Source organism: Neomonachus schauinslandi, chromosome 13, assembly GCF_002201575.2.
Source record: "Neomonachus schauinslandi chromosome 13, ASM220157v2, whole genome shotgun sequence".
Lineage (NCBI taxonomy): Eukaryota > Metazoa > Chordata > Mammalia > Carnivora > Phocidae > Neomonachus > Neomonachus schauinslandi.
Genome location: NC_058415.1, coordinates 60188405 through 60206318, shown reverse-complemented (window position 1 = coordinate 60206318; position 17914 = coordinate 60188405). Strand labels below are relative to the sequence as shown.

Below are 17914 nucleotides of genomic sequence, written 5' to 3'. Positions count from 1 at the left end.
AGTCTTCTGGGGTGTGAATAGTTAGGAGAAGACTTGCTTGGTAAGGCACTTAGTGAAACTGTCAGGAGAAGCAGGGATGTTACGGCCCTGGAGAAGGTACTAGAACAATCCTGCATCTGCTGATAGGCACATTCAGCGAAAATCACTTGACCCACCTCACATGTGCCCAGTCACAGTTGGAGAGCTGGGTCTAGACGCAGAGAGCAGGGCAGATGGAGCGCTTGGGTGCCAGAGCTGAACATCGAAACCACAGGAGGCTGGGTTCGCAGGATAAGGATGTGCAAAATAATAATAATAATCATGAACGCTCTCCAAAATTTTCACCAAAACCAAAAAGGCAGAAAAACAGAATTGTTCCAACCTCATGACTTTTCAACCAGGGGAGCCCCAGACCCCTCCAGGGGCTGAGAGCACTGTGCTCTGGTTTTTGCCCTTCAGAAACATGGTGCCCCCAAAGCCTGTGTTTTCTGCCCTATTGCATAAATGTGATGATGTCACATGACCCCTGCATCTGAAAATAAATGTTTTTAAAGACAGTCTTCGTGGTTTCGTGGTCTCTCTGTCCTTGGAACACTGCTGTGGGTGGGAGCAGGGCCCACCAATATGTCTCCAGCACCCCTGACACATCTTGCCCTTTTCTTGCCCACCTCAGCTACTTCAGCCCAAACGCTCCTTCCCCCCTCACACCTGGGTTCTGGTCACAGCCCCACCTGGACACCTGACTCACAATTTTTAACTAGTCCTTATTACCTCCTGCTGGCCTGATCCTTCTAACTCCCTCAGAACTTGTGTCTCCCACCGGATACACATCCCAGTATTTCACTGACTCAGAGAACTGCGCCCTCTGTCATTTCCCACATGCACACGGAGGCCAGAAGGGTTTAGAAATCAATACAAAGGAGGGTGAGACTCAAGTGGGGAGGAGTGGGATGAGGTTGCAGTCCTGCCAGGCAGCACAAGGTGATCAGAGCAGGGGGAAATCTGAGAAGACTTCCTGGAAGAGGAGGCATCTGAACTGGGGATTGGAGTGGGTAGGGGGGATTCTGGGCTAGGGAAACAGCATGCGGAAGGAGCAGGGAAGGAGAGGTGCAGGGTAGCTTGTGAAGGGGAGTCATGACCTGTGGTGGTTGCCAGGAGCTGTAGTGGTGTGGGGGGGAGAGCGGTTTTAGGCCACACCCCTAAATGCCATCAGAGGAGGTTAGACCTGATGCTGCAGGGGGTGAGCAGCCTGAATCTCAGTCTTCTGTTGTCAACTGAGTTATAACTGGCCTTAAAGGAGATCATTTGAAAGCCAGTGTTCAATCTCAAATGTACCCCTTTCCCAAAAAAGTCTGATTTTTAGTCAAAATGGATTTTTTTCCTTCACATTTTGTGGTAAAATTAACCCTATATCTTGAAAAAATATTGCCCTCCCCTCTCCCCCAGGGCTGGATGACACAGGAAAAATTAATAAGAATGCACAAATCAGTCGAGAGTGAACTGTCCCCTCTAATGAATTTCCTCGTTCCCAGCCTTTGCCAGGGCCTCCTGAATGTTAAATCAGAGAATGATTCTTGTGTGATATTTTAATTAATTAAGGGAAGCTAAAGTGGCTTGGTGTCTGCAGCTGAATAATGAATTCAGAATGTGGGAGCCCCCATCAGCCAGGGCAGAAGTGGAGAGAGAGTGGCTTGCCCACACTTGGCTGGGTGGGACTGGGCTCGGTCCCCTGGAGTGTGGGGCTACCTCAGTTCAGCCACGACTGCATCCAGGGGCTCAGGGGTGTATGCAGCCAGGCGACAGGCTGTGCCCCCTTTCACTCTGCTGTCTTTCTCGTGCCTTAATCTCCCCATGATATTAGGGGCCTGGTTGGCTATCGAGGGAAGAGGAAAAAATCATTCTTGGGGCCGGGGCGGGGGTGCAAAGAAGCTTCTCTTACCTCGGCTCATAAACCCACGCACACCCACATCTGCAGAGCACCAACTCTGCTCCGTGCTGAGGGGCCTGTGGCCGCTCACAGCCCCCATGGCCGCCAGTGGCATCAAGCCAGGACCTGTCTCTGTGCTGCCAGAGGTACCGCGTCGTCCCCGGGGCAGAATGGGCCTCAGCTTTGGAGTTGAAGACTCGGAGCCAAGGTCAAGCTGCGCCACAGTCCGGAGTCCGGGCCACTTCCTCTACTCTCAGAGCCTGCATTTCCTCATCAGCCCTGCGGTCCTGAGCCTGCCGTGAATGAGTGGACATGCACTGGCCACCCTGGAAGGGATGCTGAGGGCTGTGTGGCAGGAGCACAGGACGACAGAGCAGACACGCTGAGGGTCTGTGGAAGACGCAATCCAGTGGGACATAAAATCAGACCCAGGGCGCCTGAGTGGTTCAGTCGGTTAAGCGGTTAAGCGGTTAAGCGTCTGCCTTCAACTCAGGTCATGATCTCAGGGTCCTGGGATCGAGCCCCAGGTCGGGTTCCCTGCTCAGTGGAGAGCCTGCTTCTCCCTCTCCTCCCCGCTCACGCTCTCTCTCACTAACCCTGTCTCTCTGAAATAAATAAAATCTTAAAAAAAAAAAAAATCAGACCCATTTCATTATATGCTAACAAAAAGAAGCCGTCACAGAACAAGACTAAATGAAGGGTGGGCATTATGAGCTCAAAGGGGCCAGAGACAGCATCCTGGAGGAGACGGACCCTCAGCAGGGCTCTGAGAAATTGGGCAGAACTTGGAGGGGAAAGAAGAAAGGAGGAAGGAATAGCATGAGCATGGTTGGAAGGTAGGGAGTAAATGGTCCATGGGAGGATGAAACCCTAAAAATATCTCTGTGAGAAGCACTGTAATCGTTGGGCACACCGTGTCAGAGCTGGGCCGAGCTGTCCGCCGACCACAGCGGACCTCCCCACAGTGTCACTGTCCCCGTAACTACATCTCCCAGCCTCCCCTGGCACCATCGGCTGGGTCAGGTCATTTTGGCCAGTGGACTGAATGGAAGCCAGAGCTTTATAGAAGTAGGTGGGGGGGCGCCTGGGTGGCTCGGTCGGCTAAGCATCCGGCTCTTGATTTCGGCTCAGGTCATGGTCTCAGGGTCATGAGATCGAGCCCCATGGCGGGTTCCTCACTCAGCGGGGAGTCTGCTTGAGCTTCTCTTTCTCCCTCTCTCTCTGCTCTTCACCTGGTGCTTACACACTCTCTCTCTTTCTAAAAAATTTTTTAAAAAGTAGGTGGGCCTATTTCACACTCTCATCCCCCATCTACCAACTGACAGGGAGGTCTCTAAGGACCCACACAGGGGTTTTCACCTGGGTCTGTGGACCCCTAGGGATTCTGTTGATAGATTCATGGGGCCTATGAGCCTCTTGAAAGTGTGCAAAATTTTGTGTGGATGGGCATGTGTGCAGTTTTTTCTAGTAGCTTTCATTAGCTTCTTAAAGGAATGCAGAACAAAAATGGTTAAGGACCATTGCTGATGGTGGAGTCACAAGATGGAAGGAACCCGTGCTTCTGAATCTCCTCGTGGAAGACAGATGCCAGTTAACCAGACACCTGCGTTAGATTATTACAAGAAATTAACCATCGGTTAACCACTGGTTAATTGCTTAACCAAGATTAAGCAAGAAATAAACGGTTATTGTGTTGACCCCTCAACTTGGGGGTTCGTTTGTGGTGGCACTAACCTTATGCTGGTACACTTGGGAAGCTACTTGGCTGGGGGCCAGGAGACCTGTACTCCAGGCCACGCTCCCGCACCACAGAGCCCTGTGGCCTTGGACTGCTACTCGGTCCACCCCTCTGCTTAAGTGAGTGGGGAGACCAGAGGCTCTCCGAGTTCCTCATAATGTGCCTTCCTGCTTTCCTCCCAAGGGCTCTCAACTCTAGGATCAATATACAGACCCGGGGCTTGGGGGGATTAAGTGGTGCTCTCAGCCTACGGTGGTCTGGCTTCCGTCCCTACCCATCTGCACAAACTGCCCTTACCAAGTTTCCAGGGACCCATGGCTTCAGCCAGGGGACACTTCTCAGTCCTCTTACCTGACTTCTTGGAAGCACTTGACTCTGCCGATGGCTCCTTCCTTTGCAAACTTCTGCCTGCCTTGGCTTCTTGACTCCTCCCTCTCAGGTCTTCATCCTTCTCAGCTGCTTCTCCTTAGCGTCCTTATAGAATTCTCATTCTCCACTCACCTTTGATGTTGGCATTATCAGGATCAAGCTCTCCTTGTTTTCCCTGCAATCTGTGGTCAACACGGCACCTCCAGTGATCCTTTTAAAACATGTCAGATCATATCACTGCTCTGTTCAAAACCCCCCAGTGGCTTCTTCATCATTCACAGTAAAGGCCCCAGTTGACCTTCAAAGCTCTATGTGCCCCTACCCCAGACCCTCTACCTCTCTACCTCCATCTCTAGCCCTTTCTCACTCTACTCCGGCTCCTTGGCCTCCTTGTGTTCCCTGAAACCCCATATGTGCTCCAGCCTCAGGGCCTTTGCACCTGCCATTTCCATACCTCTTTCAGTCCTTCATCATCTCTTCAGTGAAACCATCTCTGAGCACCTTACTGAAAACTACAATTCCTACCCCACCACAGCCATGTTCCCGATTCTCCTTTCCAGTGGGACTTTTCTCCATAATAGCCTTATCCACCTGATGGACTAAATGCTTCCCTTATTTTACTTGTGGTCAGCCTCCCCCAACAGGGAGCATGTGCAAGACTCGTGTTTGGTTCCCTGCCATGTCCCCAGCACCTGGAATAGTTCTTAGCACATGGTCAGCACTCAATATTTATTCACTGAATAAACGAATAAATAAATAACCTCGCCACCTCTTCCCCAAATCTGCTCCTCCAACTGGGTTCCCTTTCAGAGCTAGCACGACTGCCACTTTGTCCTCAGCCAGGAGCATGGGTCGCCCTAACTTCATACTCTTCTTGCAGCAATCTGTCACCGCACCCGGAAGCCCACCTCTGGGCTGCCAGGCTCCACCACCGATCCTCACACCTGGCTCAGATCAGCATCACGTTGGCTTTGGCAATAGTGTCCAGCTCCAGGTCGACCCCTCAACCCATCCTCCCACTGAAGCATAACCAGCCTTACAAACCAAAATAAGGGGGCGCCTGGGTGGCTTAGCTGGTTAAGGGTCTGCCTTCGGCTCAGGTCATGATCCCGAGGTCCTGGGATCGAGCCCCATGTCGGGCTCCCTGCTTCTCCTCCCTCTGCTCCTCCCTGCCCTGCTTGTGCGTGCTCTCTCTAATAAATAAATAAAAATCTTAAAAAAAAAAAAAAACCCAAATAGAATCCTCTCACTCTCCTTGGGAAGCCCTCATGGCTTCCCATTGCTAGACAGCCCGTGGACTTCCTCGCAGGGCCGCCAGCCCCCTCACAACCCAGCCCCTGCCTCCTCAGGGGCCTTTCTTCGCAGGCTTCTCCCTTCCTCCCTCCATTCCTCACACCCTCTGCTCCTGCTCATAAACCCCAGGCCCTTCTTCCAGGAACACACTTCCTGTGTCTCTGGTTTCCTCCTCCTCACCCAGCAGATCCCGTGCCCCTGCCTCCGGGCCTCTCCCTCGGGCCCAGCCAGGCGCAGCCAAGAGTCAGGAGACCTGAGTTGGAATCCCGGCTCCACTCCCAAGCTGAACACCTCTGGGCCTCCACATTTATTTAGCGAGTGGAATGCTAATCATAAGTACCATGAAGGAGGTTAGAAACATTAAATGAGATCATATATATTGTAGGTGCCTTATAAATATTGTGTGGGCTTAACGTTATTTCTTTCCTCCTGTGATCTCATGGCCTCTGTGCTTCTACTTCTCAGACTTTTCACCTCTTCTGGAATGGTCTCCCTGGTAGCCTGTGAGCCCCTGCAGGGAGCTCCTGCCTCATTCAATTCTGCTTCCCCACAACATGCCCAGAACCCGTCCCTGAGCCTTTTTTTTTTTTAATCAGTGAATAATTTGAGCAAATGAACTAACAAGGTGGCCACCAGAGGTCAGGCTCACACCCAGAATAGAGCCAACCCAAACTAGAGTTCTTTTAAAAGGCCCGGGATCCGGGATCTGATCAGAAGCCTTGGTGGGTCCAGCAGAGAAGCAGGGTGTAGGGGCTTGTCCTGCAGCACTGCTGTGGGCTCTCGAGGCTTCTTGAAGTGTGATTAGATGCTCTCCCCTTGCTGGCCCCTCGTGTATGCATATGAAAAACTGAGTCCAAATGGGCTGCGTGCTAATCTCTCAGCTTCCACTTCCTCATCTAAAAAGAGGGTTACCCCACTGCCTACTTTATGGGATTATGAGGCTTCAGTGGCGTGTAAAGACAACTGGCAGAGATCATGCTCCACAGAGTAAGCCCTTGGTGTAAGCTTGCCCCAGGTCAACCTCCTGCTCACACCTCCCGCAGTGAGAGCAACGAAGGAGGACAGAGGGGCCTCCAGGCTCAGCTGACTAAGAATCTGACCTATCTGACTCATCAGTCTCAGAATTTTAGGGACCAAAGCGAGGGACCTAGACGATTGTCTTTTTGTAGTCCCACCCACACTGAGCCTTTAAAAGGTCCTCTTGGTTTAGAAGTACTGAGAAGCAGATGAGGAGTGGAGCTGTGAATACACCGGGATGTTGCTTGTTAGTGGTCAGAGACCCCACCCACCCAGCTGCCCGCTCCCTCCCACCTCCACCCCTCCCCAGGCTGTTGGGGAGAAACTTGCCTACTATGCAAAGGTGCCAAGAGCCTCCAAGAGAAAGGGATAAAAGATGCCCTTTGGGGGACAGCCAGGGTCACCCCAGGCTTAGACTAATGGTACAAAAAGGAGGGCCTAGGAAGGGGAGATGACGGTCCCAAATAGACCCCAAGTCCTCAGGAAGCAGTTTCGGGTCCACTCCTGAAGACACAGAACAAAATCATCCTGATGCCTCGGTGAGATAACAGGACATTAAAGAGATGACCAAGGCTGTGCATTCCCAAAACTGAGTGGACCGAGAAGTGTGGTGATTCGTGAGCAACATGGTCTAGAAAGATGGAAGACAAGGAGAGAGAGGATCAGCCTTATTTCTGTACCATGGTCTGGCTGGCTTGGATTTACTCCCTTCAGATGGGGAATGAAGTCAGGAGACTAACAGTGAATACACTGAACTCAGGTTTAAAATTCTGGAAACTGGGGCATCTGGGTGGCTGTGGGGTGAGCATCCAACTCTTGATTTCGGCTCAGGTCATGATCTCAGGATCCTGAGATCAGCCTGTGTCAGGCTCTGTGCTCAGCAGGCAGTCTGCTTCACTCTCTCTCTCCACCTCTCCTGCAACGCCCCACCCCCCAGTCCGCTTACATGAACAAGTACACGTGCCCTCTTTCTCTCAAATAAATCTTTAAAAAATAAAAACAAATAAATAAAATTCTGGAAACCCCTAGCATGTCAGAATGGCCCTGATGCTGGGCTCTGCTTGAGGGGTGGTGTGTTTGGGTAGGGGCTGGGGGACAGTGTGGAAGGTCCGAAATGGGAACTCACATGGACTTGCTCTAGCAGGAACCAAGGCTTTTCTCTGTGGGCCTTAAAGTTGCACTTTGTCACCCAGCTGAGAGAAAACAAAAATGCAACTAGAAATATATTGGGGAGAGGACTTTCGCACCTGACTAGATGACTACCTGGGTCCCTTCCATCCCCAAGACTCTAAAATTTTCAGTTGTAAGAGAATATTGATTTAAAAAATTGGCAAATAATGTATGGGTATCTCTTATTTAATTTTTAACTGAAATTAATTCACACACCATAAAATTCACCCTTTTATGTGAATCACTGTGCAATTCAGTACTTTTCAGTATATTCACAAAGTTGTGCAATCATCACTACTATCCAATTTCAGAACCCTTTGAAACCTCCCCAAAAGAAATCCTATACCCATTAGCAGTTACTCCTCATTCCCTCCTCCCCCAACACCTGGCAACCGCCAATGTACTTTCTGTCTCTGGATTTGCCTATTCTGGACATTTCATACAAATGGAATCATACAATATGTGGCCTTGTATGTATGTCTGGCTTCTTTCACTCAGCCTAAGGTTTCAAGGTTCATCCATGTTGCCTCATGTATCAGCACTTCATTCCTTTTTTATGGCTGACTAGCACAGGGAATATTCCATGGAAACATTTTATTTACCCACTCACTAGCTAATGGACACTCGGGTTGTTTGAGTTTATTTTAAAGGAGTGGTTATATAAATGCATTCTTTGCCCACTTTTTCCCTCAAAGTAATGATAATCAGTAGCAAAATGCAGGGTAAGCAAGCAAAACAGCTGGCAACTGGTACTTAAAAAAGGAGAAGCATCCTTGATTTTTGGGTTAAGTCATTGAAGAATGGGGCCAAGATCTGGCATCCACCTAGTTTGAAACTCCTGATGCCTCCCGATCCTATGTCTGAACTGAGTACATCTACTAAGCCATTAGATTAATACATGGGGAAGTCCTCAGATCAGAAGAAAGAACTAAAAGCCACTGTCCAGATCAGTGGTTTTTAATCTATTTTCCAGAGACTCCCAAGATTTCATGGAAGTAACTCAGGGCCACCAGCCCCCTTGGTGCCGAGGCACAGGTGGATAGGACTTTTGAGTCCAGTCCCCAGTCCTGCTTTAACAAGAGCAGTTCTCATTTTAATTGCTTTATTTGCTGAGCTTCCCTCTAAGAGTTCATTTGGAACAAATAAAGTAGGGTCCGAGGCTAAAAAACTATTTGGCAACCATGGTCTAGGTGATTATGGAAACTCTGGACTGGAGGTGGGTCCGTGTGGCAGCCATTCTTACGAGTTCTTCTGAGGAATCTTGATGGTAACGGTCTTCACCTCCGTGTAGGCCTTAAGCCCATCTTCCCCCAGCTCCCTCCCATTGCCAGATTCCTTAAACCCTCCGAAGGGCGTGTGGCAGGTGACAATGTTGTAGGTGTTTAGCCACACTGTGCCGGCCTGGAGCACCTGCGTGAAGTACATGGCCTTGTCCAGGTCCCGGGTGAACACGGCAGCAGCCAAGACATACCTGGTGTTCTTGGCCCTCTCGATCACCTCCTCCATCTTCTTGAATTTAAATAGGGCTGCACAGGCCCGAAGATCTCTCTGGCGATCCTCATGTCATCCTGCATGCCACCAAAGACCGTGGGCTTGATGAAGAAACCGCGCTCCCCAAAACGCTCCCCGCCGCAGAGAAGTTTTGCCCCCTCCTTCTGGCCAAGCCAGATGTAGCTCAGGATTCATTCAAACTGCTCTTTGTCCACCTGGGGCCCCTGCTGGGTGTCCAGCTCAAAGGGGTTCCCGACCCTTCTCTGCTTAGCCTTCTCCACGGTTCCCTCAAGAAACTCGTCATAAATGGATCCTTCGACAAAGGTCCGGGAGCCCACACAGCAGCACTGGCCCATGTTCAAGAACAGCGCTTCGTGGCACTGCTCCACGGCGTGGTCCATGTCTGCGTTGGCCAGCACGATGCTGGGGCTCTTCCCACCCAGCTCCAAGGTGACTCTCTTCAGGTTGGAATCGCCGGCCGCCTTCTGGATCAGCTGGCCCACCTCAGTAGAGCCGGTGAAGGCAACTTTGTCGACATCCATGTGCTGGGTGATGGCTGCGCCCGCCGTGGGGCCATAGCCAGTGATGATGTTCACCCCCCCCCCCCCGGGGGAAAGCCCGCCTCTTTGATGAGGGAGGCCAAGTACAGGACAGACAGGGGGGTCTGCTCTGCCACCTTCATGACCACAGTGTTGCCGGTGGCCAGCGCTGGGGCTTCCAGAGCTTCCAGCCCTGCATGACCAAGGGGAAGTTCCATGGGATTATCTGGCCGCAGACGCCAACAGGCTCATGGCGGGTGAAGCAGAAATGCTCGCCATCCATGGGATGGTCTTGCCGTGCCACTTGTCAGCCCAGCCAGCAAAGTACCGGTATACTTTGATGACCTCATCCAGGTCCAAGGCATAAGACTCCTGGAAAGGCTTCCCATTGTCCAAAGTCTCCAGGGAGGCCAGGTAGACACGATCCCGCTCCACCAGGTCGGCCAGGCGGTTCAGCAGGCGGCCGCGCTCTGAGGCATCCATCCAGCGCCATGGAATCCCCAGGCGGAAGGCCTCGCGGGCTGCTTTCACTGCCAGATCCATGTCAGCCCAGTCCCCCTCAGCCACGTGGCCAATGACCTCTCCCGTGGCGGGGTTGACTGTTGGGAAGGTCTTCTTGCTGGCTGCATCTTGCCACTCATTGTTGATGAACAGCTGGTTGTAGCGGATGTCTGGGTTCGGGATGGGGTTCGGAAGGGCCGCTGCAGAAGAGTACGGGGCGGTCCTGCCATGGAGGCAAAGCAACCGGGGCACCAGGAAGCGCAGCATGTTTACGACTCTGGAGGGGGACAGGAGGAACCAGAGTGAACAGGTGAGAGCGGGCCAAGTGGTCCCCCAAAGGCCCGCCAGCTCAGACGTTCCAAGATGCTAGCGTAAAGGGGTGCCACCTCTAACAATGTGGATTGTAAGCAGTACAAAGGCGTGGGTGCGTCAGGGCTGGGGGTACGGGGCAATGGCCCTAAAGAACTCTCTGGTTCCAACTCCCTCATGTCCCATCTACCCTCCAGCTCACTCCCTCACCTCTTCTGGGTCTTGGATCAGATGTCACCTGCTCAGCAAGGCCTTCCCTGACTGCCCTTTAAAAAAATTACAGGACTGCAACTTTTCTCACTGCCAGCACACTGTCCCCCATTCCTGTGCTTTATTTCTCCCCATCTGACACACCAGAGAGTATATTTACACACGTATTTGTTTCTTGTCTGCCTCTCCCCAATTAAACATCCACTCTGAGACGGCAGGCATTTTTTTTTCCTGGTTCGTTCATTGCTGTGTTCCTGATGCCCTGAAGTATGCCTGCTACAGAGTTATTCGGTTGTATTCAGTGACATACATCAAAACTTCCACAAACACTGTTCACAATTTGACCTCACAATGGAGTAGAAACCAAAGGGACTGAGAGACAGAGTTGTCTTTGAGACAAGGGTTTGCTTCACTTCCCCTCTGTGCCTCAGTATCCTCTTATGTGAAAGGCCTCATGGGGTTACACTGAATGGGGCCGTGCACTTAAAAGCCTGGAGACCGTCCGCCCAGCCCATCAGAACTGGCTCGCCCTCAGAAACCAGCCTAGCCCGGCCCCCGGGGACATAGGTCTCAGCTTCCCAGGAGCGCAGCAAGTCTGGAAGCCACTGGAAGGAAGGGCCTGTTTATTCTTCCCTACGACTCTGAAACAGTGCAGACTTTATTAAAACAACAATTATAAAATTTAAACAGTATATAAAATGTATTCAATGAAATGTAAATGGTGTCTTAAATTCCTAGATTCATTGAAACTCTTACTCTTCAGCCAGGACATCAATCCCTCCATCTTTTCTGTCTCACTTGAGTCTTGACCCACCCAGAAGCCAAAAGGAATTGCACCTGGCTTCTCCACCCCCCCACCCTCTGCCACTGGGCATCCTGGAAAGCAAAGCCCCAGCCAGGTCCCCCAGCTTCATACAAATCAGTGCTGCCCAAGAAAACCCTACCTTGGAGGGTAGTTGAGCCAGCAGACCTGTCAGGGGTGCACTCAGTTTCCATTCTGCTCAGAGCTCTGTCCCATGCTGGGACAGAAGCAGCTTTGGGTCCAAAGGCCTGGATCTGAGGAGGGAAGGATCCCAGGGGAAGTTAGGTGGGGGTAACCAATCCATGGAGAGGTGGGGGATGGAGGGGCTAAACAGGTGAGAGAGATAGTCATAGACCAAGGCTGGCAAATCTTTCATGCTTAGCCAAGGCTGTTCCTCTTCTAGGGGCTTAAAAGGGGTCTGTGCTTGGAGCCTTCACTTGTATTTGTAAGATCACAGCACACCACACTTTACAGTTTGCAGGCCATTTTCTTAGCAGTTAAGTCACAGAGATTCCCAGTAACCCCTGGGGTAGATGATCATGACCCCCATTCTGGAAGAAGGCTGGGAATCAGAGAGGTTTGTGGACTCACAGAGGGCACACAGCAAGTAAAAATAAGAGCCTCAACCCGGATTCCCATAGCCCTAGCTCTAGCTTTGAGTTTTCTCCTGACCATGGGCAATTTCTTTTTTTTTTTTTTTTTAAAGATTTTATTTATTTATATGACAGAGAGAGAGATAGCGAGAGAGGGAACACAAGCAGGGGGAGTGGGAGAGGGAGAAGCAGGCCTCCCGCGGAGCGGTGAGCCCGATGTGGGACTCGATCCCAGGACCCTGGGATCATGACCTGAGCCGAAGGCAGACGCTTAACGACTGAGCCACCCAGGCGCCATGGGCAATTTCTTATGGATCCCAGTATTAGTGTCCACTGTGCCAAGAACCGGACCTTCGGAATCATCCAGTATGAATGGCACCAACCTCACCCTTTCTGCAGGGAGGTGACACGTGTCTTGGCCTCTCAGCTACAGTGAGGGGTTCTCTGCTGGAGTGGGCTGGATGGGCAGGGGCGATGAGGTCGAGCTAAGGGGGTAAGGTTTCAGGGGGGTCTGCGTCCTCTGAGCCCAACAGGAACCACCCAGGCACGCGGGTGCAGGCGCAAGGCTGTTAGCCTGGAGAGGGTCCCACAGCGCACGCCCGGCTGAAGGGCCAGTCCCCAGATGGGAAAGCGGAGACCCAGAGAGGTAGCCTCCACCGCAGGGAGGGGAGCCGCGGCCTGCCTGGGGGCCGAGGGAGAAGGGCGCTAATTACCTGCGGCGGGCTCGAGCTCCGGTGCAGCTTCAGGCTCTCGCAGCGCTAGCCCAGCCTCCCGCCACTTGCTCGCCGCAGGTCCCGCCTCCGCGCAGCGGCTCAGCCGCCGAGAGGCTTCGCCTGCGTCCTGGGCGTCGCCTATCTGCGTCCCGAGACCAAGGCCGCTCCTCCCCCCAGGCGCGGGCGCGTCGGAGCTGGGGGTGGGGAGCAGTGCCCCCCCCCCCCGCCCGCGCTTCCCGGGTCCCAGCCACCCCCCTCCCCTGGGCCCCGGATCTTCCGGCACGCTGGAGCACCTCTTTTGCCTTTTTGGCCCTAAGGCGCTCGTTTGGGAGCGGAAACAAAGACCCAGAATGGGGCAGGCTTTCCCCGGGTCACAGAGTTAGCGCTCCAGTTAGTTTGCACTTCTCCCACAAGCTGCACCTTGTTAGGTCCTCATCCTGGAGCCTCTCCTTGACCCCTCTGTGCCTCCCCTCTCTCTGTCTTCCACCTTCGCTGCTCTTCGCGTCCCGCCCCCTCCCCTGCACCTTTAAGATTTTGTGTGATTTTTTTAAAAATGCGGGTTTTTTGTCCTAGGACAAAAAGAATATATGCACAACGTAGGAAGCTTGGAAAACACGGAAAAGGTTGCAAGAATTTTTCAAATACCTTCAATCCAGTTTTTCTGTCAATTTCTGAGAAAAATGTTAAAATCTGTGACGATTGTGGATCTACTTCTTCTTTTAATTCCATCAGTCTTTGCTTCATGTATCAGGTACATACATATTTATGATTATTATGACATATGTATTGACCTTACATCATTATGAAATTATACTTTTGACCTTTAGGGAAAAAAAATACCTTCCCTCCTTTCACCCAAAAGTTGTCATTTATTTTGCCGGTATTTTTAACTTCGTATTTTTCAAAAATTCATTTAATCAAAAAGAAATTATATGGTGACCTCTATTTTGCTGCCTGCTTTCTTTTTCTTTTTTTTTTCTTTAACTCAGTGATTTATTATGAACCTTTTCTCATGTCATGTTGATTAAAAGGCAACATCATCCTCTCCGCGAAGTGGTAGGGTAGACCGTGGGTGTACATTTAGATTGTGTCCATTTCATTGCCATAAAGCATGCTAACCACACATCTCCGACTCACCCCGCCTCCACTGCACCTTCCTTCTGCTTGGAGACCATGGGAAGTTAAGAGCTGTTTCCCACCTTGTTTGCAGCTAGAGCTCTGGAGTGAACTAGGTGCTTCTGATTAGTAGTACCCCTGTCAGATGTGGAGGGCGGAGGGTATTGTCGTGCCCCTTTGGGGGCATCACTGACAGGATGGTGGATTGTGAGGATTTCCTGCATTCCTGTTCCTCGTCCCTTCTCTAGCTTCCTGGAAATGGGGTGGCAGCTGGGGCTGCCACTGCTACACTCTGACCACCTGCTTTTTGAATCATGGCTGCAGGGGTGTGTCTGCAGCTAACTAGCTCCAGAGGTGGCCTCAGACAGTAAGGAGACTGATGGGTCATGTCCATCTTGTGCTGGGAATCTGTCCTGGTTCTCCCTCCAGCCCTTCCAGCAATTCTGTCAGCACCTGATTCTCCATATTAAATCCCTACCTCTGCACATTTTTTAGTGTTCACGTTTTCCTGCTTGAACCTGGCTGATGGACATTGTTGTTTCCTTAAGCTACATCGCTTTGGAATCTGTTGTGACCATGTCATCCTTAGGATGTTTACAGTCCTTGCCGCAAAATAGAGTTGTCCACTAAAAGCAGTGCGTTTCGTGTCTTGCCACGGCTATGTTCGTGTTTTCCTCTGGCTCCCCCCACAACCGTGTAGCCCCTTGCAAAGTCCCTTCTGCCTCTCCCACAGCACATGGCCAACCTAGCACCCCTTGGGCACTTGGCACTCCGTGATGGACTGACTTAATACTTATTCAGTCAATTATTAACAGCCTCATTGGTAGAAGCAGTGAGTCCATGACAAAAGGAGTATCAGTTTTCACGACCCCTTGGAAAGCTGTGGCAGGTGTGAGAGGCCAGTGGCAGACAGGAAGTAGCCCTGTAGGGAGAGGTTGAAGGCTGTGTCCTGGGAGGAACAGCTGAAGGAACTGGGGTGTCCACTCCTTAGAACTCATGGGACAAGTTTGTGCCCTCCAAATCTCCAAAGGACAAAGACAGGCATCTGTGGAGTCCAGGGGAAGTTACAGGGGGCAGAGAAAGAACTTCCTGACAAAGCAGAGCTGGCTAAGGAAGGATAGGAGGGGCTGCTCTGAAAGGCAGTGAGTCCCCCATCCCTAGAGGTGTACAAGAAGGGATAGACAACCATTTGGCAAAATCCTGTAGAGGGGAGTACCAAAAAAAGGACTGAATAAGGGGCTTCCAGACATAGATGTGCATCAGAACTGCCTGAAAAGTATATATATATATATATATATATATATATATATAAACAAACCCCACAACCTCTCTGGGTCTTACCTTCAGAGATTCTAAATTTTTAGATGTTGGTTGAGACCCAGGAATTTTTTTAAGTTCTCCACATTCTCCAGACATGCAGCTATATGTGGGGAGGACCGACCTAAGCGGTCTTTGGGGATTCTATGACTCTACCATGGATGGTTCTCAGAAAGGGACTAATCCAGCGAATGCTTTGTCTCTATCTCGATTCCATTCGGCACGCCCACCCTTGACATTTCACAAGCTGTGGCTGTCATCAGAACTCACCAAAGTAATCCCATCGCAAGGCATTTGTAAAAGCATCCCAAAAATTAGAAAGTAAAAACCTTCCACAATGCTTGACATTTACAGTTTGGAGAGAAGCACAAATAGGCAGCGGCTCAGGGTAAAATGCATTCATTATTTTTGCAGAGAGTTGACAACTGTTCAGGAATGTTTTGGATTCAGCTTTTAAATTGGCAAAAAAGATCCAGGCCTCTAGAACGGATGTCGGGCCTGGAGCCACTGTGTGTTTGGACTAAAAGGATTGAAGGGGAAATCATGAGATAACACAAGCCATAGCCAGGTCATTGTCAGCAAGGAATGTCACCCAGGGATGTGTTTACACTGGCTGGTAGGGGAAGAGAGGCTATTTCTATCCTCTGGCGTTTTGGAGCCTTATATGTCTAGGAAGTTCCTAGAGAAGATTCCTGCCTCTGAGACAATGAACGGATCAGACAGATTCCAAACCAAAAGCCACGCAAGCGGCACTGGGCTTTTATTCTACACCGAGCACAACAGGTGCCTCCGCTCTCTGCCTTTGAACTGGAGATGGAAACTGGGTCAAGATAGTGAGGGAGTTCGGGGAATGAAAACTTAAAAATAACAATGCATGTAAAAGCAAACCCAAATATACCCTTTCCCCCCTCCTTTTCTCCAGAGTGAGCCTCTACACTCTGTGACGTTTACACTGTGGGAACATGACCAAAGTCAGAACGTTGTCAAACCAACCCTGAGTACTGACCACAAACTCCGTTTCCCTCCCACCTGCCTGGCTTCCTTTCCCTTTCCCTCCCTCTGCACCTCAGTTTATAGGTGAGTCAGCTGAGAGCCAGAAAGGGAGAGGGACTTGCCAAGGACACGCAGGAGGTGCGTGGCCTGAGTTCAGGCTAGATGCTAGCTCGTGCACAAGCACACGAATCACACCGACTTGGAAGCGGAGCGTGGGGCGGCGCAGGACATCTGGAGTTACAGATCTTGAGGCAGGGAGATTATCCCGGATGAGATGGGTGGGGGGAGTGCAATGTAATCTCAGGGGTCCTTACCAAAGAGGGACAGGGATGTCAGCCTCAGAGGACACATGATAGAGGCGGAGGGTGGAGTCATGCAGCCAGAAGCCAAAGAATGCAAGCAGCTGGAAAAGGCAAGGGAACACTTTTCCCTCAGTGTCTCCAGAAGGAACACAGCTCTGCCAACACCTCGATTTCAGCCCAGTGACAACCATTTCAGAGCCCACAGAACTGCAAGATACCAAGTTTGTGTTGTGTTAAGCCATCAAGTTTGTGATAATATATAACAGCTAACAAATGGAAAACAAAGGGGCACCTGGGTGGCTCAGTCTTAAGCGTCTGCCTTCGGCTCAGGTCATGATCCCAGAGTCCTGGAATCGAGCCCCACATCGGGCTCCCTGCTCGGCGGGAAGCCTGCTTCTCCTTCTCTCACACCCCCTGCTTGTGTTCCTGCTCTTGCTGTCTCTGTCTCTGTCAAATAAATAAATAAAATCTTTAAAAAAAAAGGAAAGCAAATACATTGACTCACTCATTTCTAGCCCTTGTGGGCATTGGAGTTCACGGCCTCTGGCCCAGCCAGAGCGGGCCTGGTGGTCAACGGTCTTCCACTGTGTAGACGCCATCATTATGGTGGACAGTTTTTTGTTGTTGTTCACCCAGCATTCCTCTGTTCTGAAAAGGGACCCTCACCTGCCTCCACCCCCATCATATTTTTGAGTCGGAACTACCCATCATAGCATTCTCCACATTCTGGAGACCTGTTCACCCCTGTTAACTACAAATGCCTTATATTCTGCATTTCTAACAAGTTACCCGGTGATGCCAATGCCAAGGCCAGGCTTCACACAGCAAAGGTAGAGGGGGAAGGACAAGCAAGGGCTAAATGAAGAGGCAGGTGAAAGTTGCAGGTAACAGGGACGGGCGTATGCATAGGCCTTGAGATGGGAGGGGTCAAGTGCGTTCAAGGACGGGGGAGAAGACAACCAGGATGAGTGAAGGGGCCAATAGTTCTGAAAGAGGCTGGAGGGGTGGACACAGGCCAGACCATGCAGGGTTCTGGCGGCCCAGGTAAGAACTCTGACCCCTGGACCAGGCCCCGTGGATCAATCTAACGGTGGTCCCACCCCGGAGGAGCTCAGAGGACAGTGGGAGCCTGACCCAACCACACTAATGCCATAAACTACCACACTCCTCTGGCAGAGCGTGGCACCAAGCTCTGTGGAAGCACAGAGGAGGGGGCCCCGCGTTCCTCCAGCCGGGGGCCTCTCAGGAGATGACTTTTCAGTGTTAGTTAGAATGAGTTCAGACACGGATCATTAAACAGTGCTTCTCAACCGTGGCCACATGGGAGCATCACCTGGACGGCTTTCTACACCATCGGTGCCTGAGCGGCACTTCGGATCCCCCGTCAGAATCCTTTGGTGTTGTTATCTAATTTTCCTTGTTGTCATTTGGGTTTATTTCTCAGCTCCTCTACTGACTCCAATATGTAGCTTTTTGTGGACTCCTGACATCAGAGAGAACCCCACATAAAAGTGGCTTAAACAAGAGAGAAGCGT

At 51.1% G+C, this 17914-nt stretch overlaps 1 protein-coding gene across 1 annotated transcript; it reads right to left on the bottom strand.

Moving 5' to 3' along the window:
- Positions 1-8685: 8685 nt before the first annotated feature.
- On the bottom strand, positions 8686-10291 carry ALDH1B1 (aldehyde dehydrogenase 1 family member B1). Its single transcript, XM_021691566.2, is given in 5 exon segments — positions 8686-9016; positions 9019-9589; positions 9592-9702; positions 9705-9811; positions 9814-10291. Coding segments are annotated over 5 exon segments (1551 nt in total). The 3' UTR covers positions 8686-8732.
- Positions 10292-17914: the final 7623 nt, after the last annotated feature.